General features: G+C 43.6%; 1 protein-coding gene across 1 annotated transcript in view; it reads right to left on the bottom strand.

Annotated features, from left to right (window-relative positions):
* LOC142218386 (tenascin-N-like) overlaps positions 1–21,945 on the bottom strand; it is a 46,536-nt gene extending 24,591 nt beyond the window's left edge. The window contains exons 1-6 of the mRNA XM_075287105.1: positions 21,881–21,945; positions 16,904–17,276; positions 10,706–10,978; positions 8,411–9,064; positions 5,577–5,840; positions 4,395–4,580 (exon numbers count right to left, since the gene is read on the bottom strand). Coding sequence (XP_075143206.1) covers positions 4,395–4,580; positions 5,577–5,840; positions 8,411–9,064; positions 10,706–10,978; positions 16,904–17,255 — 1,729 coding nt within the window. The 5' untranslated portion in view covers positions 17,256–17,276; positions 21,881–21,945. The remainder of the gene's footprint in view (positions 1–4,394; positions 4,581–5,576; positions 5,841–8,410; positions 9,065–10,705; positions 10,979–16,903; positions 17,277–21,880) is intronic.
* Positions 21,946–23,145: the final 1,200 nt, after the last annotated feature.

The raw sequence follows: 23,145 nt of genomic DNA, 5'->3' as shown, positions 1-23,145 counted from the left end.
GTCGGACCTGAATGGAGACTGGTGTGGAGCGACCTTAGACTCCGCCTCCTCCAGCAGAGCCAGCGCTGATTGGCCGAATTCCGTACTCTGGCCAATCAGCACTGGCTAATGCATTGTATTGGCTTGATGAAGCAGTGCTGAATGTGTGTGCTTAGCACACACATTCAGCTCTACTTCATCGGGCTAATAGAATGCATTGGCCAATCAGCGCTGGCCAATGCATTCTATTAGCGTGAACTGAGTTTGCACAGGGGTTCTAGTGCACCCTCGGCTCTGCTACATCAGATTGCTACATCTGATGTAGCAGTGCCGAGTGTGCATCAGATGTGTAGTTGAGCAAAACTGACTCAGCACTGCTAAGTCTCTGCATTCGCATAGGAATGCATTGGCCAGCCTTCGGCCAATCAGCGCTGGCTCTGCCGGAGGAGGCGGAGTCTAAGGTCGGACCTGAATGGAGACTGGTGTGGAGCGATCTTAGACTCCGCCTCCTCCAGCAGAGCCAGCGCTGATTGGTCGAGTTCCGTACTCTGGCCAATCAGCGCTGGCCAATGCATTCTATTAGCCCGATGAAGTAGAGCTGAATGTGTGTGCTTAGCACACACATTCAGCTCTACTTCATCAGGCTAATAGAATACATTGGCCAATCAGCGCTGGCCAATGCATTCTATTAGCTTGATGAAGCAGAGTGTGCACAAGGGTTCAAGCGCACCCTCGGCTCTGATGTAGCAGAGCTGAGGGTGCACAAGGGTTCAAGTGCACCCTCGGCTCTCCTACATCAGAGCCGAGGGTGCGCTTGAACCCTTGTGCAGCCTCGGCTCTGCTACATCAGAGCCGAGGGTGCGCTTGAACCCTTGTGCACACTCTGCTTCATCAAGCTAATAGAATGCATTGGCCAGCACTGATTGGCCAGAGTACGGAATTCGGCCAATCAGCGCTGGCCAATGCATCCCTATGGGAAAAAGTTTATCTCACAAAAATCACAATTACACACCCGATAGAGCCCCAAAAAGTTATTTTTAATAACATTCCCCCCTAAATAAAGGTTATCCCTAGCTATCCCTGCCTGTACAGCTATCCCTGTCTCATAGTCACAAAGTTCACATTCTCATATGACCCGGATTTGAAATCCACTATTCGTCTAAAATGGAGGTCACCTGATTTCGGCAGCCAATGACTTTTTCCAATTTTTTTCAATGCCCCCAGTGTCGTAGTTCCTGTCCCACCTCCCCTGCGCTGTTATTGGTGCAAAAAAGGCGCCAGGGAAGGTGGGAGGGGAATCGAATTTTGGCGCACTTTACCACGTGGTGTTCGATTCGATTCGAACATGGCGAACACCCTGATATCCGATCGAACATGTGTTCGATAGAACACTGTTCGCTCATCTCTATACATGATCTCTCCTTCTCCCAGTTACATAAACTCGAAATCCGTTTTATATTTCCATTGAAGTATTGAGGTCAGGTTATTGCAGAAAACTCCGACTAATTTCTTTTGTGTTGCGACGTACTCCGTGAGCTCCGTACGTTACAAGAACAAATCCTTGATGAATAACCTAATGTATACTTATCTACGTAGAACACCGTCTTCTCTGGGCACTTCCAGATGTATCTCGTTGAGGGTACATTTATCTACAGCCCGCACGGACATCCTTTTATAGTCAGATGGGATAGATTGTACATTTTGCAATCATATAATATAAGGAAATAATGCACAGACAAGGTTCAGATAATGTACAATGCCTTCTTATTCTGTCTTAAAAAATGGAGCTAGTGTTCTTAAAAACACGTAAAAAGTTTTGGTAAGTTATTTTTAAAAGGAAGAAAGTCTTCTCTTCCCACAGTGTCCTTACATTTCCTATCAGCCGCTCATTGTATACTGCAGTGGTGTATACAGAATAAAGCGCCCATAGGGAGCCTTGTTTAAAGGGGTTTTCCAGGCTTATGAGATTGATGGCCTGTTCTTAGGATACCAGGTATGCCTTCAATCAGCTGTTCTTAATGTATGGAGCCACAAGCACAGAGCTCCCTCTACGGTGTAGTGACTATGTAAGGCTGGATTCACACCTGCACTCGGTTTCCATTGAGGGATGCACACAGGACTTATTTCTCTGCATTTTTGGTGTGGAAACCCGACAGAAACCCAGCGGGCAGGGGAGTAACTGCTAGGGTAGCTACGCTAGCGGACGCCACAGGGCCTGGAACATTAGTGGGCCCAGCGGCAGCCGCTACTGCTGCAGATTTTTATTTATTTATTTTTTAAAAATAGGCCATGGAGTAACTCCAGCAGGTAACGGGACGTATTTACTTACCATTCCTGGCTCCTGCTCATCCCCTTCTGCGGAGGCTGTGAGCAGGAGACAGGATCAGTAAGTGAGGCCCCGAGGCCCGCAAACCCCACAAACCCACTATCATTATACTTGCGGGGTCATTTCAGACCCCCGAGTGTAATGATTGGAGGGCTAGGAGAAGTGAGGGAACATAAACTCTGTTATTTACCTATCCTGGCTCCGGCAGGCTTTGGGCCTACTTGTGTGATGTCACAGATGTCACGTGGGTCTGGGCTTGCATCCTTATACGCAAATCCCGTCTCAAGTGACATCTGGGCCAACATTGAAGATGGCCGACATCAGCATGGAGTGCACTGGAGCCAGTGAGAGGTAAGTAACATAGTTTTTTTATGTTGGTATCCTCTCCTGGGTCTCTGATTATTATACTCTGGGGTCGGAAAAGACCCTGAAGTATAATAATTGTTGATGGGTGTCCACAATGGGGCATAATACTGTGTGCAGGGGCAACTATGGGATATAATACTGTGTGCAGGGCCCTCTATAGGACATAATACTGTGTGCAGGGGCCACTATGGGGCATAATACTGTGTGCAGGGTCCTCTATAGGGCATAATACTGTGTGCAGGGGCCACTATGGGACATAATATTGTCTGCAGGGGCCACTATGGGACATAATACTGTGTGCAGGAGCCACTATGGGACATAATACTGGGTGCAGGGTCCACTATGGGGACATAATACTGTGTACTGGGGCCACTATTGGGCATAATACTGTGTGCAGGGGCCACTATGGGGCATAATACTGGGTGCAGGGTCCACTATAGGGCATAATACTGTGTGCAGGAGCCACTATGGGACATAATACTGGGTGCAGGGTCCACTATGGGGACATAATACTGTGTACTGGGGCCACTATTGGGCATAATACTGTGTGCAGGGGCCACTATGGGGCATAATACTGGGTGCAGGGTTCACTATAGGGCATAATAGTGCATGTCGGGAGGGGAAAGTCTGTCAGTTTTGAGGGACCATGTCAAAAGTTCGCAATGAGGCCCCACCATTCCTGATTACGCCACTGCCCAGCAGACCACATGATGGAGGCCACAGGTTTCCGCGTGTACCCACTTTTTAAGCGGATTGGGTTTCTGTTGGGGAATATGAAGCTGGAAAGCCTATCGATATTGCTATGGTCACTCAGAAAAATCTAAACAAAAGTGCCAAGCAGGTATGCATTGCGGTATCATTTTTACTTTATGGTATACACTATGCTTTTCGGTGTGTATAGTAAAATAATGTAGTATATTGCACAGTATGCATTTTTTATTACTATGGGGTCCTATGGGTGACATATGTTACTGGATAAATACAGATGTCGGGGGTAAAGGTCAGCACAGCCTTATACTGCTGCACTATTACTTCCTCGTGATTGTGATGTCCCTATTGAGCTTCTATATAACCGTATTTCATGGCCATTGCTTATACATTATATTATAAGTAGATTATAGGCGGAGTGACTTCATTGACTGCGGGCTGCTATAACTCTATTACATGTCTCTTATCTCCTTTGTTACCTTGGGGGCCAACAATATATTGTCAGCCCTTACAAGATGTTCAGCGCAGACTGTGAACATATGGAAAGCGTTATATAAAACCGCTACTGACAGCCCTCGCAGACCTGCCCATGTGTGCGCGAAACGTCATCTGTGTCAGAAGTCACGGAAATTATACTTACTCAACATGTCACATGAAAGTGCTTCAGGTTTGATATTGGGATTACGTGAGACAAGACACTCACAGATGAAATGGGAAACCGTAAGGAGTGAATATAACCATAAATAATCTGAACCTGTCTGAAGGTGGATCAGCTAATAAAGTTGAAAAAGAGAGTATTAGCTTTGGCACCAACATGCGGCCATTAGTCTTTGTCCCCAGTGGGGATGTTCTCATCTTATGACAGCCATGGCTATCTATTTTTTCATTGACAAAGACATATAGGGCTTGTTTATTGCAAGATAAGTTGCATTTTATAATAGCACCTATTTCCAGAGCAGGAGACTGATCCACCTTACGATAGGACAGCGTGTGCATAGACCATTGGTTTGCCCACCTTTAATGATGTATCTGGTCTTGGCATCATTGCTTTGGGACACTTGGACTTCTGTCTCCTCTCCTCCAGGTTGGGCAGCATATTTCAGTTTAAAGTAGTCCACCCTAATAGCGGGATTCTCCCATTCCACCTCCAAGGAATCCTCTGTCTCCTCAGTCACCCAGAGCGTTCCTAGAGCAGCACCATCTGAAAATGCAAAGTGAAGGTGAAGTCGTCTACTGCAAGAATGAATGTAGACACGGCCCAGGAATCAGATTGGAGAAGAATGGGAATGGCCTAGGTAAAACTGGATATACACACTGAGGCTGGGTTCACACCTGCGCTGGTCTCTTTATCACTTGGGTCCGCCACATGACTTTTCTCTCTCTCAATTTTTGGTGGTTTCTGCAGCAGAGAAACACTCCTAACAGAGACTCCAACACAGATGTGAACCTTGCCTGAGATGTCAAAATCAGACACTCAACATTCTCAGGTTCCACTTCCTAGAATTTCTGTAGCTAACAGCATACTGACGGGGTATTTTCTATAAGACATGGAAAAATCTGGTACAACTTTGGAGGTGATGGTAGATAGATAGATAGATAGATAGATAGATAGATAGATAGATGATAGATAGATAGATAGATAGATAGATAGATATTAGATAGATAGATAGATAGATAGACAGACAGACAGACAGACAGACAGACAGACAGACAGACAGACAGATAGATAGATAGATAGATAGATAGATAGATAGATAGATAGATAGATAGGAAGGGAGATAGGTAGATAGGAAACCCACCTGCCCCTGTGTACTGTGTGAACACATGGGAAGTAGGATTCAAGGCTTTTTGAGTAGAGTATGCTCTTGATCCTACTTCCCACCTGTTCTGGTTCCGGGAGAGGTATGTTTATTGCCCTGTGTTCACACCGTAGACTCATATTTGGGTCCAAGAGAAGTGCTAGTGTAGGGCCCTACCTTAATGAGGTTGCCTTGTCGGGGCAGGTACAGGGCTTCCTACTGTTTGATCAAATATGTACAACCAGGAACCTCTAATTTATATATTTAGTCTGTAGACCATATTAGATAGATTTGACTAGATGGATAGCACTGAACTATTGTTAGAAATTCTCCCAGACAATATCCATGATCTATTACAGGTTATAGATGTCTATATAGTTTTATTTGACCCTCCTCACCAGTTTGGCCTTGAATTTCAGCTGGATCGCTGGTCACCCCATTCTTCACTTGGTACATCAGTATTTTGTACAGCGTGCTGGGGTTCAGACCGCCGATCTGGTAAAAGTCTTGGTTTGCAGATACTTTAATTTGCCGCTTCTGGCTTTCATCTCCATAAGGATAATAACTGATATAATAATAATCCACTTCCACCAGCAGATCCCAGGCAATGCTCAGAGAGTCCTCTGTAGTGCTGATGAGACGCAGGTTCTGCACGGCCATCACTGTCCAAAAATCACAGATAGGTAAATTACTCCTAATAACCATGGATACGGTAACAGCGAACGACTACTCGTCTTTGTACTTCTGATGCCTGCTTTTATCAGACAAGAAAATGTTTACTCTGCTCAAGATGAAAACCGAAAATATATAAAGACACTCCGAAGTAGTAGTCAATTATCATATACATTATATCTAGGATCGGCCGTATATACGGCCTGGCACTCACATAGATAGATAGATAGATAGATAGATAGATAGATAGGACATAGATAGATAGATAGATAGATAGATAGATAGATAGATAGATAGTTATGAGATAGATAGATAGATAGATAGATAGATAGATAGGAGATAGATATGAGACAGATAGATATAGATATGAGATAGATAGATAGATAGATAGATAGATGATAGATAGATAGATAGATAGATAGATAGATAGATAGATAGGAGATAGATATGAGACAGATAGATATAGATATGACATAGATAGATAGATAGATAGATAGATAGATAGATAGATAGATATGAGATAGATAGATAGATAGATAGATAGATAGATAGATAGATAGATAGATAGATACCATAAATATATGATAGATAGATAGATAGATAGATAGATAGATAGATAGATAGATAGATAGACAGATAGGAGATAGATAGATAGATAGATAGATAGATAGATAGATAGATAGATAGATAGATAGATACCATAAATATATGATAGATAGATAGATAGATAGATAGATAGATAGATAGACAGATAGATAGGAGATAGATAGATAGATAGATAGATATGACATAGATAGATAGATAGATAGATAGATAGATAGATAGATAGATAGACAGATAAAAGATACAGTGGGGCAAAAAAGTATTTAGTCAGTCACCAATAGTGCAAGTTCCACCACTTAAAAAGATGAGAGGTGTCTGTAATTTACATCATAGGTAGACCTCAACTATGAGAGACAAAATGAGAAAACAAATCCAGAAAATCACATTGTCTGATTTTGTAAGAATTTTTTTGCAAATTATGGTGGAAAATAAGTATTTGGTCACCTACAAGCAATCAAGATTTCTGGCTCTCACAGACCTGTAACTTCTTCTTTAAGAGTTTCCTCTTTCCTCCACTCATTACCTGTAGTAATGGCACCTGTTTAAACTTGTTATCACTATAAAAAGACACCTGTGCACACCCTCAAACAGTCAGACTCCAAACTCCACTATGGTGAAGACCAAATAGCTGTCAAAGGACAACAGAAACAAAATTGTAGCCCTGCACCAGGCTGGGAAGACTGAATCTGCAATAGGCAACTAGCTTGGATTGAAGAAATCAACTGTGGGAGCAATAATTAGAAAATGGAAGACATACAAGACCACTGATAATCTCCCTCGCTCTGGGGCTCCACGCAAAATCTCACCCCGTGGGGTCAAAATGATCACAAGAACGGTGAGCAAAAATCCCAGAACAACGCGGGGGGACCTAGTGAATGAACTGCAGAGAGCTGGGACCAATGTAACAAAGCCTACCATCAGTAACACACTACGCCGCCAGGGACTCAGATCCTGCAGTGCCAGACGTGTCCCACTGCTTAAGCCAGTACATGTCCGGGCCCGTCTGAAGTTGCTAGAGAGCATTTGGAAGATCCAGAAGAGTATTGGGAGAATGTCCTATGGTCTGATGAAACCAAACTGGAACTGTTTGGTAGAAACACAACTTTTCGTGTTTGGAGGAAAAAGAATACTGAGTTGCATCCATCAAACACCATACCTACTGTAAAGCATGGGGGTGGAAACATCATGCTTTGGGGCTGTTTCTCTGCAAAGGGGACAGGACGACTGATCCGGGCACATGAAAGAATGAATGGGGCCATGTATCGTGAGATTTTGAGTGCAAACCTCCTTCCATCAGCAAGGGCATTGAAGATGAAACGTGGCTGGGTCTTTCAACATGACAATGATCCAAAGCACACCGCCAGGGCAACAAAGGAGTGGCTTTGTAAGAAGCATTTCAAGGTCCTGGAGTGGCCTAGCCAGGCTCCAGATCTCAACCCTATAGAAAACCTTTGGAGGGAGTTGAAAGTCCGTGTTGCCAAGCGACAGCCCCAAAACATCACTGCTCTAGAGGAGATCTGCATGGAGGAATGGGCCAACATACCAACAACAGTGTGTGCCAACCTTGTGAAGACTTACAGAAAACGTTTGACCTCTGTCATTGCCAACAAAGGATATATAACAAAGTATTGAGATGAAATTCTGTTACTGACCAAATACTTATTTTCCACCATAATTTGCAAAAAAAATTCTTACAAAATCAGACAATGTGATTTTCTGGATTTGTTTTCTCATTTTGTCTCTCATAGTTGAGGTCTAACTATGATGTAAATTACAGATGCCTCTCATCTTTTTAAGTGGTGGAACTTGCACTATTGGTGACTGACTAAATACTTTTTTGCCCCACTGTAGATAGATAGATAGATAGATAGATACCTTAATGGGGTTGTCTTCAGACATGCGACTTAAAGCAATATATATAATCAACAATTTCCAGGAGCCTCCAACAATATCTTACCTTCTGAGCAGGATTCACCAAAGAATCCCTCCTCGCAGAAGCACTGGCCACCATCACAGCGGCCATTCTCACCACAGCTGACGGCACAATCCACCTCTCTACAGGTCGGTCCTGTGAATCCGACGTTACACTGGCAGACACCATTGACACACTTGCCATTTTCGCCACAGTCTGGGATACAGTCTTTCTCGCTGCAGGTTGGGCCTGTGAAACCCGCTGCACACTGGCAGACACCATTGACACACTTGCCATTGTCACTACAGGCGGGGATACACAGCTTCTCACTGCAGGTTGGGCCTGAAAAACCTCTTGCACACTGGCAGACGCCATTAACACACTTGCCATTGTCGCCACAGCCCGGGATACACAGCTTCTCACTGCAGGTTGGGCCTGTAAAGCCTCTTGCACATTGGCAGATGCCATTGACGCACTTGCCGTTTCGACCACAAGGTGGGAGGCAGAGCTTCTCCCTGCAGGCAGGACCCGTAAAACCTACTGCACACTGGCAGACGCCATTGACGCAGACGCCATTATTAGCGCACTTGTTGGGGCAGCTTTTCTGAGAACAGTCTGGTCCTTCCCAGCCATCATCACACACACAGGTACCCGAGACAGGGTCATATCTGCCCTTATAATGGCAAAGACTGGCTATCTCTGAAAAAAAGAGAGAGAATCGCATTTACTTTATTAAAGGGCAAAAAGTTTTTAGGGTTCTACAAAAATATTTGCTGATAAGACAATTTTTCTGGCATAGAATACGGTAACCCTTTATAGTTCAGTTGGATACATTGACATTTACAGTTAAAGGGGTTATCTAGGACTTTCATGCTCCTCTTACGAAGTGTCATCACGCCTGCAGGTCACATGACCATGTCACAGCTCAGCCCCATTCATGTGACCAAGAGATGCGATGTCACTATCTAAGAAGAGGAAGTGGAGCGCAGTGTGAACGTTAAGGAATCCTTAATAAGGATAACCCCTTAATAAGGATAACCCCTTTAAGGAGTATTCATGTGATTATAGGGGATATGGGGATAGAGGATCCGAACACTGGGACCCCCATTAATAAGAAGAACAGTCCTAATGAAGCTCCAGGTTGCGCATGCGCGCTGCTGCTCCATCCAGTTCTATGGGAATGCCAGATATAGCTGTGTGATGTGCTTGGCATATATTTATCCTATACAGATGAATGGAGCAGCAGCAGGGGGCCCATTTTTTCATACCGGGTCGGTCGGACTCCGCTGATCATACAGTTATCCCCTACACAGTTCATAGGGGATACCTTATACTTAATGGAGTACCACTTTAAGGCTCACAATTGCACAGTATATGTTAATAGTCTTAATAAATTCCCCCCATTATGTCTCTCTTACCTTCTAATCTATATATGGTACATCAGAGGTTACCGTGACTAAATGCGGTAAATTATTAGGGAGACCTGTACAATGGTATAGGCGGGATTCTTCTCCCATCCTAACCTATAGTAATAGATCTCTAAGACGCCATGGGTTTCCTTGGCCGGTGGATTTCGTAGACTGAGTTACGAGCAGATGGTTTCTCACTAGTGATCATAGGATATTACCGCTATATTACATATGGAAGCAAACACCTCTGTTTGCGGTAGGAAAGGCGATGATACTACATTTCTTTAGTTTCTATAAACCATGTTGTTGCTGACATTTACGACAATATTGCTTTAAATGTCAAAATTAAAAGGCGCACCGTACAGCGCGACGACCAGAAGCTGGGAAATCAGCAAAACAAATTGCATAGCGAGTCCCGTGTTTACCTACATGTCAATCCATATCCAAATACATGAAGACAAAGCGTGACATTCATTCAGATTTCATAGAGGCAATGGAAGCTAAAGCAGAATTTTTGGTCTGAAGCGGTGGAATTCTGTGCATATATTTACACAGTGAAGCAGAAGAAACCATTATATGGACTATACCAATATCTAGATGTGAGTTTTAAAGTGGTATCCCTATACATATCAGTAGGGTATGGTATAATGCCCTTTTAGTGGCCCTGACACTATAATGTCCCCTTAAGGCCCCCACACAATATCATGTGTCCATATGGCCTCACGCAGTATGAGACCATCTCAGTGGACCCACCCACTATAATGTCCCCCTTGTGGCCCACATGCAGTATAATGCCCCCTTGTGGCCCACATGCAGTATAATGCCCCCTTGTGGCCCCGTCACAGTATAATAGTTACATAGAAAATAAGGTTGGAAGAAGACACAGGTCCATCAAGCCCAACCTATAACCATACAGTGTTGATTCTCTTACCTATGGAACAGTCAGTTCCCATAAATCCTTCATCACAGACACATTCTCCATTAACGCAACGGCCGTTGGGGCGACAGTCAACGTCACATTTCTTCTCTCGGCAGTCCGCACCGGTGTATCCCTCGGCACATACACAGGCGCCATCGACACATGTCCCAAATTCACCACAATCTACTGGACATTTCTGAATGGAACAGTCAGGTCCTTCCCAGCCCTCATCGCACTGACAGGAACCTAATGCCGCCACATACTTCCCATTTCCGTTACATTTACCTGAAAGAGAACGCAAATATCAATGTAAATTCAATATACGGTCAGGGACACACATTATAATAATACAGTGCTCGAAGGGCACCATTCAATGGCCCTTTGTAGAGATAGGTGAACTGCTTCGTCATAAACCAGATTCGACCCGAAGATCTCAAATTAGTTAGTTAGTCTGAAACGGAACAACTTGGGATTCGTCTCAGACTAAAGTAAAATGGCCGCCGTGATAAGCATTGAGGTAAATTATTGTACTCTGGGGACCCAATTACAGATAAAATTGTGGTTGGGTGCATGACGACTTAAAACAGTGGTATATTTTGTTTGGTAAAGTGACCTTTGGGGCCCCTTTTTGGGTCTAGGACTCGGTAGTAACCCGATATTTATGCCCCTGATCATGGCAAACATAGTTATGCTTATGAGCAGGGGCGTTTTAACACATTGTTGGACCCTGTGCTAAGATTTCATAAGTGGCCCACGCCATCACCATCACCATCATGATGGCGAACCTATGGCACGGGTGCCAGAGGTGGCACTCAGAGCCCTCTCTTCGGGCACCCATCCGTGGAATAGATTATACTGTGTGGGGCCACCGTGGAGCAAATTGTACTGTGTGGGGACAACTGTGCAGCAGATTATACTGTGTGGGGACCACTGTGCAGCAGATTGTACTGTATGGGGACTACTGTGCAGCAGATTATACTGTGTGGGGACCACTGTGCAGCAGATTGTACTGTATGGGGACTACTGTGCAGCAGATTGTACTGTATGGGGACTACTGTGCAGCAGATTATACTGTGTGGGGACTACTGTGCAGCAGATTATACTGTGTGGGGGCCACTGTGCAGCAGATTATACTGTATGGGGACTACTGTGCAGCAGATTATACTGTGTGGGGACTACTGTGCAGCAGATTATACTGTGTGGGGACCACTGTGCAGCAGATTATACTGTGTGGGGGCCACTGTGCAGCAGATTATACTGTGTGGGGACTACTGTGCAGCAGACTGTACTGTATGGGGGTCACTACGGAGCAGATTATACTGTGTGGGGGCCACTGTGGAGATGATTGTACTGTGTGGGGGCCACTGTGGAGCAGATTGGACTGTGTGGGGTTCACAGTGGAGCAGAAAGCTCTATAAAGCCCCATTTGTGTGACCTTATTTTGCAGTTCTGTAATTGTGTACAATTGTGGAGCCGCACATTATTAAGGTTAAATTGCCATGTTGGCACTTTGTGATAATTTAGTTGGTTTTTGGTTGCAATTTGGGCACAAGGTCTCTAAAAGGTTCACCCTCACTGACCTAGAATGACCTGATCTGCACAAATTATAATGCTCCCCATATAGTATAACACCCCTTAGTGGCTCTCACACAGCAGAGTGGCCCCATACAATATTCCCCTTATAATGTCCCCCTCCAGGTTGCCCCTACAGATTCTCTAGAATCCCATCCTCTTTGCTGGGACTGCATATATGCTACATGGGGCCTCAGTCTTAGCCTCCTTTTTATATCTAATCTTAATCTTTATTTCCCTTACTTTTTTTTTACAAACTTTTCAGCTTAATAACAAGTTATCCTTACGCCGGCCCCTTAAGGACATCACTTCTTTGAAATCCCAAAACCGCCAGCGGGTTAACTATGGAAACTGCGAGATAATCACGAGAGTGAAGGGGAATAAATATAGATAATTAAGACGCATCGCTCTCACCTGTAATTTCGAAACAATCCCAGAATCCTCCGCTCACTATAATACCACTGCAGGAACCTCAATTAAAATGGTATTAAATTGCATCAATTTAGAGCCTCAGAACTAAAAGGAGCCTCCAACGGAAGATGGATCTTCTAAGAAATATTTTACGGGGCCAATTTAGTAAGTAAATTCATAGGATCTTGCGCATTTACCTTCCTCTATAGAAAGATGCCTGGCATGAGATTATTACACTGGTTTATTTGTAGTACGTGGATGGTTGCACAAATTAAGGAATTTTATGGGAAATATCACAGAATTTATTAGGTCTGCGAGGGATTTCATGGGCGTTTTTTTAATTTACAGTGTAATTTTTTATATATATTTTGCCTATACAATATAGTTGTTTTTTTTCTGGTGCAAGGCGACATCTAGTGACGTCTTTCCGAATTGCAGGCTATCTATGTGGATTTTAATCCATCGCTTTAATCACCGCAAGCAGCATCTGATATTAATTAGGCGGAAAAGTCAACTAACCCCCGGGTCGGCAGCGAGATAATGATCAGGTCCTGGCTCCTCTACAGATTTTTTTTTGGTCTTTTTTTTTTCTTATCAACTCTACAGTAATAGAGGGTATTAATAAAAATCGGAGCTAAATTGTTATCTTGCCATTTGCCGTCTTCAGCCTGACATGTTTGATTGCGGTTCTTGCTCTCTGAAGGATCGTATAAAGAGCAACAGGAGAGGATGAATCACAGAAGAAACAAATGGCCCTGTCCCCTTCATTTTTCCTGTTTTTCTGACCGATGTCAAAAGATTGCAATTACGTTAAAAAAAAAAAAAAACTAGAGTAGGAAAAGAAAGTAATATTTCTATTATACCAGTAAGGCTAAGTTCACATCTTCGTTGGAGACTCTGGCAGAAATTAACAGAGAGAAAAGTCCTGCACGGATCAATTTTCTCTCCACCAATTTGCGTATAAAAACATTATTGTCTATGGGGAGCGTTGGTGTCTGGATAACCCTATTTTAGACGTCGTCCAGGTCCCCCAGTAGACCCAAATGACAAAGACCCATGTGCAGATGTGAACATGGTCTAAGTGGACATGGTAACCTTAGCGGTGGGTAGCAGTGGCGTAACTAAAGTCTTGTGGGCCTTGGTGCAATCTTTTGTCGGGCCCCCTACCTCATCCCTACAGTGAATTCTGGATAGTGATGGTTACAGGTGCTAAGGAGTTTAGGGCAATCTGTGGGTCTACTTGGCTTATCTCAATACTGATGCCAGTGCTTATGGGCCCTCCTAAGGCTCCAGGGCCCCGATGCGACTGCACCCTCTGACCAGATGGAACAACATGCACAGACCCATTCACTTTCTTTAGTGAGCCCAGGCTGCAAAACGGACCTGTCCTGAGTTTTGCCTTGAGCTCACGGCCCAATACATATGTATGTGGCCAGTGGCGTAACTACCGCCATATCAACGAAGGCAGCTGCCACAGGGCCCGGGACATTAGGGGCCCAGTGACAGCCGCTACCGCTGCTTTCATTATCCTCGGGGGTCTTTTCGGACCCCCGAGTATAATGATCGGCAGACCGGGAGAGGTAAGAAACATAAGAAACATGTTACTTACCTCTCCACGATCCTGCCAGGGCTCCTTCCTGACGTCCTTTCTGACATCTCTGGCGTCACATGAACCCGGCCTGCGTCCCAGGTCATGTGACAGCCGACGTCATTGAACAAGGATGGCAGCGGAGAAGGCAGCGGAGAAGACCACGTAGGAGCCAGGGGACAGGTAAGTAACAGCACTTTTTTATGTTTTTATTCCCCTGGGTCTCCGATTATTATACTCTGGGGTCCGAAAAGACCCCAGAGTATAATAATTGTTTATGGGTTGTCCACAGTGGAACATAATACTGTGTGCAGGGGCAACTATGGGGGATAATACTGTGTGCAGGGGCCACTATGGGGAATAATACTGTGTGCAGGGGCCACTATGGGATATAATACTGTGTGCAGGGGCAACTATGGGGAATAATACTGTGTGCAGGGGCAACTATGGGGGATAATACTGTGTGCAGGGCCCACTATGGGGAATAATACTGTGTGCAGGGGCCACTATGGGATATAATACTGTGTGCAGGGGCAACTATGGGGAATAATACTGTGTGCAGGGGCAACTATGGGGGATAATACTGTGTGCAGGGCCCACTATGGGACATAATACTGTGTGCAGGGGCCACTATGGGGGATAATACTGTGTGCAGGGGCCACTATGGGGGATAATACTGTGTGCAGGGGCCACTGTGGGGCATAATAGAATGCGCAGAAATGCGTAGGAGGGGGTCGGTTGAGGTCTTCGGCATCGGTGTCGGTCGGGGGGGGGCCATGTCAAAAGTTCGCCACGGGGCCCCGCCATTCCTAGTTACGCCACTGTATGTGGCTACTACAATATAATACTGTATATAAAGTACAACATAATGGGTCAATGTACACACTGATAATGCACATGGTTATGTGCATGGAGCCTAAATCTGCAGACTACTTCCATTTCAGGGACCATACAAAAATCCACAGTGCTGCTGCGGAAAGGGGGGCATAAAGTAGATTTTAAAAAATCTGCAAAGTATGTTTTCAAAAATGGAAGTGTTAATAGTTTTTGACAGTGAACAAAAGCACTATGAACACTTCCATTTTTGAAAATATTCTTAGGCTAGGTTCACATTTGCGCCGGGCTCTCCATCATTCAGGTCCACCAGGGAACCCAAATGACTGAGCGCCTATCCGCTACAACAGACCCCATAAAGTATAATGGGCTTCACTGGGTTCCATCAGGTTTCCGCCATTTTTATACTGAAACCAAGCAGATATTTCATTATATGAAAGTGCCAGACTCCTTGTATATTGCCAATCCTTTCTTCACCCACAGCAGATCCGTCCTTACAAGGGGACATCACACTGAGCAGAATTCAATTATACTAATTTAACCAATTATCCTTAAAATGTCATAAAATGTATTTCCCAGGAAACGTTACCTAGAGATATATCATCAAAGATTAAAGGAAAGATTTAAGAGTCGTGTCAGGATTTTATTATTAATCTTATAATTAGGATCTGGGAGTATTAATAGACATTGGTGGGACAGATGACACAATGACCAATGTCCTTGATGGAAGTAAATTCACAGCAAGTCTATGACAAGTGCACGACATCCATACTGAGCCGTCTCACCCGCCAGCGTCATTCTGGATTCCTCTGTGGGTATTATATTAATGGAAGAATAAAGGTGAAGATACGGGTAAAATAAATTCTATTCAAAGCTAAAAAATTTTAGGGCTGTCCAGTACAATGTATAAAGGGAATGGGAAAAGTGGTTATTTTCAAGGTGTAGTCTTTATGCACCATGAGCATTAGGTTTTATATGAAATCTGCTGTATACAGGGGTGTAACTCACTTCAGGGCCCTAATGTAAAATCTTGTAACAGGGTCCCCAAAAGTTGTGAACAATAGGCTGCAAACACGCAGCTTTGGAAATGCCAAAGCAGTACCCACCATATCAACCTAGCCCTGAAGATAGATGGGTTAGGGTCACCAGTACCCACTATATCACCCCAGCTCTACAGATAGATAGGTTAGGGTCACCTGTATCAAATGGTGCCTCTATTGTCTAGATATTGCTGACTTCATATGCAAGGGAGCAATAACGCTTGGTTCATACTGAGGGTTTTAAGACTGGATTTTGAGGCGTAGGCCACCTCAGAATCCGGTCAAACAAACGGCTATCCGAAACTGGATGCCAGTGCAGTGCATACAGTGCATGGGCATCCAGTCGTGTCATTAGGCCCAAATGAATGGGCCTAGTTGGGAGGGAGTGTCGCGAGGCAGACGTCCACAGCTGAATCAGCTGCGGAATCCACCTGAAGAAAGGGCCTGTCGCTTCTTTTTTCCGCGAGCGGGAACAAACCAATTGTGGAAATAGGAAATGACCGGATCCCATTGCTTTCAATGGGAGGCGGTTTTTTGAGACGGATTCTACCGCGAATTCTGCGTCAAAATCCGGCCCAGTGAACCCGATCTAAAGGTGTTGCCATTGCTCTAAAGAAGTAAGAGGTCACGCCTTCATTGCTCCGAAGAGTTAATTTGCATATTGACAAAGCCATCACTATCTTGGTAACCAAGGCACCGATTCACATGGAGAAGATACGTATGGATCTTGCACAGAATTATCTATGTTACCATCAAGTTACTTACCTACAACTCCACAGCATCCACCATACTGCTCCCTCATTTCCGTCATCCCCAGTTCTAAGGCCTGCAGCCTGGCGAGGAGGTCATCGATCAGCGCGTTCCTCTCGCAGTCTGCAGCAGGGCTCTGCAGCTTCAGCAGGTGCCTGAACACCAGTTTATTGTCATCTGATTCTACGGGTGGGAGCTGCTCACTGTCATCCCCAGGCACGCTGTAGATATGGGTGATAGTCATTGCCTTCTCGCTGCTGCAAGACTTGCTCGCTGAGGGTAAGATGGCTGCTGCAGAGGTCAGAAGGCCATAGGGATAGCAGAGAAGAAGTCCAGCCAGAACCCTCCAGAATATTGAGTGGTCCATTGTGAGTCCTCACCAGGAGCACTGCAGGTTGTGAGAAAAACAAATGCATGAATGTTATTGTGGTAGACAGATTCCTGTAGTCTGCTAGGCCTTAGACTGCACACGGGGTAAATAAAGTGGTAATAATGTAGCGCCTCTTCTGGCCAAAATTATAACTTTACATGATATTAAGCCAATTGTCCAATGGCAATAAGTGGTCAATCTCCCCGCAGCGCCACTGCTGGTTACTGTACCCTAATTTGCAACACAAAGGCCCCATGGACACGGAGTGTGCGTCCAATGTGGGCCCAAGTTTGGGGCCTCCGATCGATTCTGTTCCAATGACACAAATGATTGTAGAGCAGATCCTATCCTACTCCGTGTCTCCATAACAGATTTGATCAGAAGCCCCCCCTAGAGGTGTGTGCAACAAATGCATCTCCTTGGATGTAACTCTAAGTGAATTCCGCTGCAAACTTGCCCCACATCTTTAGCACACTCAATCATGTGCATGGGGCCTAACAGGGTTTATAGCTTTCGATTTAACTGAACAGATTGGGATAGGGTGACAGCACCTATCGGGTGATGTATGTCATTGCACTTTTCAGACCTGAAGACATTATTGACCCTCTATAAACCCAGACAACCCTAGTTAAATACTAATATTTACATGAACCTCTTTAATGGTGTGTATGTGCTGACAAGCTTGCTGATGGTTTCCAATAATAACCAGCACTATTGTGAATGCATTAACACACTAGCAATGCAATGTATTTATCAGGGGCTCAGCTTGTAATGTAGATAATATTACTTTATAGAAACTAGAACATGGAGCTTAGGAATGAGATTTCCCTATTTAACATTATCTTGGTTTAAGCTACCTTAGGCAGATCAAGGTCCGTATGTTTCATTAGATAGATCCCTCATGGGAAGTTTGGTTCATTTGTCTTGTTCATCTGCCAGGAGAAGTGCTTAGTATCTGACCGTCCTGTTTTTTTTACTATGGAGGTCAGAGGTTAACATATGTAATTGACCTTTAGGGTAGACGTCCTCAATAGAACAACAAAGACATCAATACATCATCATTAAAACAGGGAAAATAGATAGCCCAAAGGAAGGTCAGGGGAAGATGTTCAGGGTGACAGTCAAAATGATACATGGGAAGACCAGGGATCCGTGTGCAAAGACTACTCTGCACCCAACTAGCAGCACCCCCACCTTAAATGACCTCCGACTCCGCCCCAAATTTTCCCTCTCTTGACCGTTAATATTAACCGTTAATATTAACCCCTTCCGTTCCCTTAATCCTCCCCACTGTCATGCCGTCCCCAGTCCCCAGGGCCTAGGGCCTCTTCTTTGTGAACGTCACCAAGGAGTCATGTTTAGATTCACAATAGAAGTCTATGGAGAGGGGAGGAATGAGCTGTAACCTAGTGAGAAAGGAGAGACAGAAACACAAAAGAGACTGCGAACAGCTAAATAGAAAGTTTCTATCTCGCTACTTCTCTATAATGCCCTATATGGTTCAGCTCCAGCTTTTAAAGGGGTTTTCCAGCCCTTGATGCATGTTTTATTCTGGTGACCTATCCACAGGATGGGTCATCAGTATCTGATCTGTGGAAGTCTGACACCCAGCCCCTGCCTAGATCAGCTCTTCTGAAGTTTCTGCAGTGGACAGGGAGTGGATGCGGTCTTCTCCAATTGAAGTAATAGTAGCTGAGCCTCGTAGAGGTGGTGCCAGGGATTTGCAGATCCACTCCTGTCACCTGATTTGGAGCACCGCCCACTGCAGCACCCGTGCTGACCGGTGCAGAGTGTGGGTGTCAGACCCCCAAAGATCAGATACTGATGATCTATCCTTCAGTATGAAACATGGATTGGGGCCTTAAGCACCCTATCAGTGTGAAAGAGAGAGTTATGGAGCAGATTCTCCTTTACTTTCTGTAGATGAGTGCCTATGTGACCATGCCCATGTGGCCGCTGTGGCCCAATCACAGGCAGTCAGCGGTGACCCTGAGCACATGATATCACCGAGGAGGCCAAGAGAGAACGCTAGACGCCACAAGGAGGCCCAAAAGAGATAAGGGATGGTGATTACAAAAGTTTATTATTTTTTTACACCTCCCCTGGGCCTCCACTTACTATATTCTGGGGACTGTCCTGTTCTGGCCCATTTTTGTGGAATTTCTTGGGACTGCACAATGACAAGAGCTGCACCTGTTTTTTTTAGCGTTCTTGGTTTGCGAAGGCTCCATGGTCGACTAAAACAAGGCCATCTGTACAAGCCCCACTGCAAATATAATATTGTGTAATGTTGTGTAATAGGTCACAGCTGTCTGTACACTGCACACAACTACTGTGGAGCTTACTGCAGTCCAAACATCAATGTGTAATGGCCTGGTCATTATTGTTAGTGGAAGAAATATATTAAGAGCCGCCAGATGTTCCTAAATCTTTAGAAGCCGGAGACAGTAGATGGATGTAATATGTGCAAGCTTGTCATAGACATAGTCCAGGGGAAAGATGTCTCTGTTTGGTGGTTGAGCCTATAATAATGGGATAAGATTTAATGTGTAGTAAGCACATATACACATTGCAGATAGTACTTTGGTGTCAACCCCCTTGGATTGCTAGAGTGCCACCCACCATCACCCCACTCTATATGGGGATATATAATATCTCCCACGAATAAAACCAGCAATAATAACTAATACATTTGGTTACGGATTGCGGGTTTTGCAAAGAACTCTACACTGTGGTCCCGTTGGACTCGACATTAAATAATAGACAGCTTCTACATATAATAATGGGAACAAACTGAGCTGCAGTGTAAAGCATGTGGGAGAGTCAGGGCAGTAGTCTAACCTGTGATCAGATTTACTCCAGGGAGCTAAACTTAGGACACTGACCACAGTTAATATAGTTATAGGATATCTTTCAATGCTTTTAACTTTAAAGAGAACCTGTCACCAGGTCTGACAAGCCCAATAACATTATCTGATCGGCGCTGTCACCCTAGGAATTTTGGGTACATTGTTTATCCAAATCAGTTCAGTTATTCTGAAGATATAAGCCCTGTTTGTTTAATGCAAACTAGGATCTACTAGCCAAGTGGGTGGTAACACTACATGACACAGCACACAGGGACCCCGCCCCAGAGGAACCACAGTGTTACCGCCTATGTAGTTAGTAGGACCTTGCATCAACACTAACAGGGCTTATAGCTTTGGAACAGCTGAACAAGGTTGAATAAACAAAACAACAAAATGCTCAGGGTGACTGTGCCCATCAGATGATGTAAGTCATTTGGCTTTTCAGATCTGGAGACAGGACAGAGGTATAGTATCATATACTGGGAGTTATAGTACCATATACTGGGAGTTATAGGGTCATATACTGGGAGTTATAGGGTCATATACTGGGAGTTATAGTATCATATACTGGGACCAGTTAGGGATGTGTCCTTACACACTCTGACATAGTCCAATGACTGCTGACAGTATCAGTATGTAGTGACACACCCCATTGGCCAAGAAAATGGTAACACCTAGTTGTAAATTTAATGAATACATTTCCAGGAGGAATAACAGAGGATGAGTACTATGCAGAGCTTTAGAAAAACAAAAGATACACACAATTGTTATCTCATGGGGAACACAAGTCATTATCTAAACATGTCAGGAGAGATGACAAGTTCTCTGTATAGGGTTTCAGATTTATAAAAGTTGGTTTCTGTATCTATTATTGTTTAATATTTATTATATTTATTAGATTTATATTATTATATTATATTTTTTATGAATGAAATACTTAATATAATATTTATAGTATTATTGTATTTATTATATATACAGAATTTTAAATATATTATTATTTAATATAGATTATTTATATTATATTATGATGATGTTGCTTAGGTATTAAATACTTAATATATTCTTTATATTATTAACGTATTTATTATATATATAATTTAAAATATATTATCATTATTATTGTTTTTTAATAAGTATTTATATTATATTATTCTGTTGTTTAGGTATTGAATGCTTAATATATTATTTATCTTATTATTGTATTAATTATATATAATTTATTTTTTATTATTATTGTTATTTATCAGTATTATTATTGTCATTTATTATTATTATTATTATTATTATTATTATTATTATTATTATTATTATTATTATTATTATTATTATTATCATTATTTCTAGCCCACTTTTATAAGTCAGGAAATCCATGTATACTAATAAAAACCCAAACTATTCATCTCTTATTTATTTGCTATGACCATCACATAAGCTCTCCATAGATGCAAGAACAATATTAAAAAATAGATCCAGCAAGTAAATAGATTATATATTATTTTACTTTATAGATATACCAAAAAAGAAATAAAATCTTCCTATCAATGCAAACTTTTGCTCATGTTGAACATTCCCTATCTCACTATACATGCATCTAAAATTCTTATGCATCACACTGTACAGCAGAATCCAAAGTAACACATTTATATTAAAGCAAAACTCCCTATTTGCAAATTAATGTAATATTGTCATGCTGCAGATTGATGCAGACCCCAGTATAGTAACATGCCCAGCAATCCGTCTTGGGTACCGCAGCTCAGTGCACACACCTACCTCACTCTGATGACTTGGACTCTGTTCACTTCTTGCTCTCTCAGCAACTTTAAGTGTTGTACAGAGCCAGCAGAAGGGACCAATCGTCAATGCAGGGGAGTTTCTGCCAATGTTTATTACTATGCCTGGGACCCCTGTAATCCCTCTATCCCACCCCCCTTTCTGTATTAAACGCTTTCTTAGAATTTCCTAAAGCACATCTGCCTATGTGAAGACCTCCCCCCACCCAATTCCTTCACAGCCCACAAAACTCCTAGTAAAACTCACTGAACAAATGTGAGCAGGTATTTTACACACTGGAATTGGAAGGAACTAAAACACAATGGTCCAGATTTAGTATTAATAGTTAGACAGGCAGTCTGAAGATACGCCAGATTTATCACAGTGACTGATGCTGAGTGATGATAAACCTCACGTATCTTTACCTTACGTTTATTGCACCTTTTAGTTGGCTTACTTTAAGCCAGAATTTTACGCCTTTACTTTACACCCCCTTTTTCAGAAAATCCATACCCACTTGTTGAGCAAGTCTAAAAACTTTAGCCCAAACTAGATATGCCAAAGATACGCCATGTTTATGGCAGTGCCTAGTCGTATCCACAATAGTAAATCTGAGCCAATATTACTGGGTTAAAAGGAACCTGTCAGGTCTATTTGAGACAGTAAATCACCCACAGGTCCTTATAGACCTTGGGTTTAGTGTCCCAAATCGCCCCGATTTAATCCATCCGTGTCGCAATGGGCGGTGATAGCGGGTGGTGATCAGGGGAAAGTTTGACTCCTGTACTCAGAAGGACCTGTGTGACATCAGACGGTCCTGTGACTAGGCAGGCGTGTCTTTGTATCCCGTGTAGTGCAGGAAGAGATGGAGAGATGTGTGATCTAAGGTACTAGGGGGGATGTGGGATGCAGGGTGGACTGTGTGGGGATGTGGGGTGCAAGGTTGACTGTGGGGGGAGAGATGTGGAGTGTGGTGGGTGAAATATGGGGGGAGAGATGTGGGGTGCAGTATATACTGTGTGGGGGAGATGTGTGGTGCATGGATGTGCTGTAGGGTGCAGGGTGTGCTGTGGGTTGATATGGGGTGCAAGGTTGACTGTGTGTATTGGGAGAGATGTGGGATACAGGGTGGACTGTGTATGAGCGGAAGATGTGGGGTTCAGGGTGTACTGTGGGGGTGCAAGGTTGACTGTGGGTGGGGGAGAGATGTGGGGCGCATGGGTGTACTGTGGGTGGAGAGATGTGGGGTGCATGGGTGTACTGTA

Source organism: Leptodactylus fuscus, chromosome 9 (assembly GCF_031893055.1).
Source record: "Leptodactylus fuscus isolate aLepFus1 chromosome 9, aLepFus1.hap2, whole genome shotgun sequence".
Taxonomy (NCBI): Eukaryota; Metazoa; Chordata; class Amphibia; order Anura; family Leptodactylidae; genus Leptodactylus; species Leptodactylus fuscus.
This window is presented reverse-complemented; position numbering and strand designations above follow the sequence as displayed.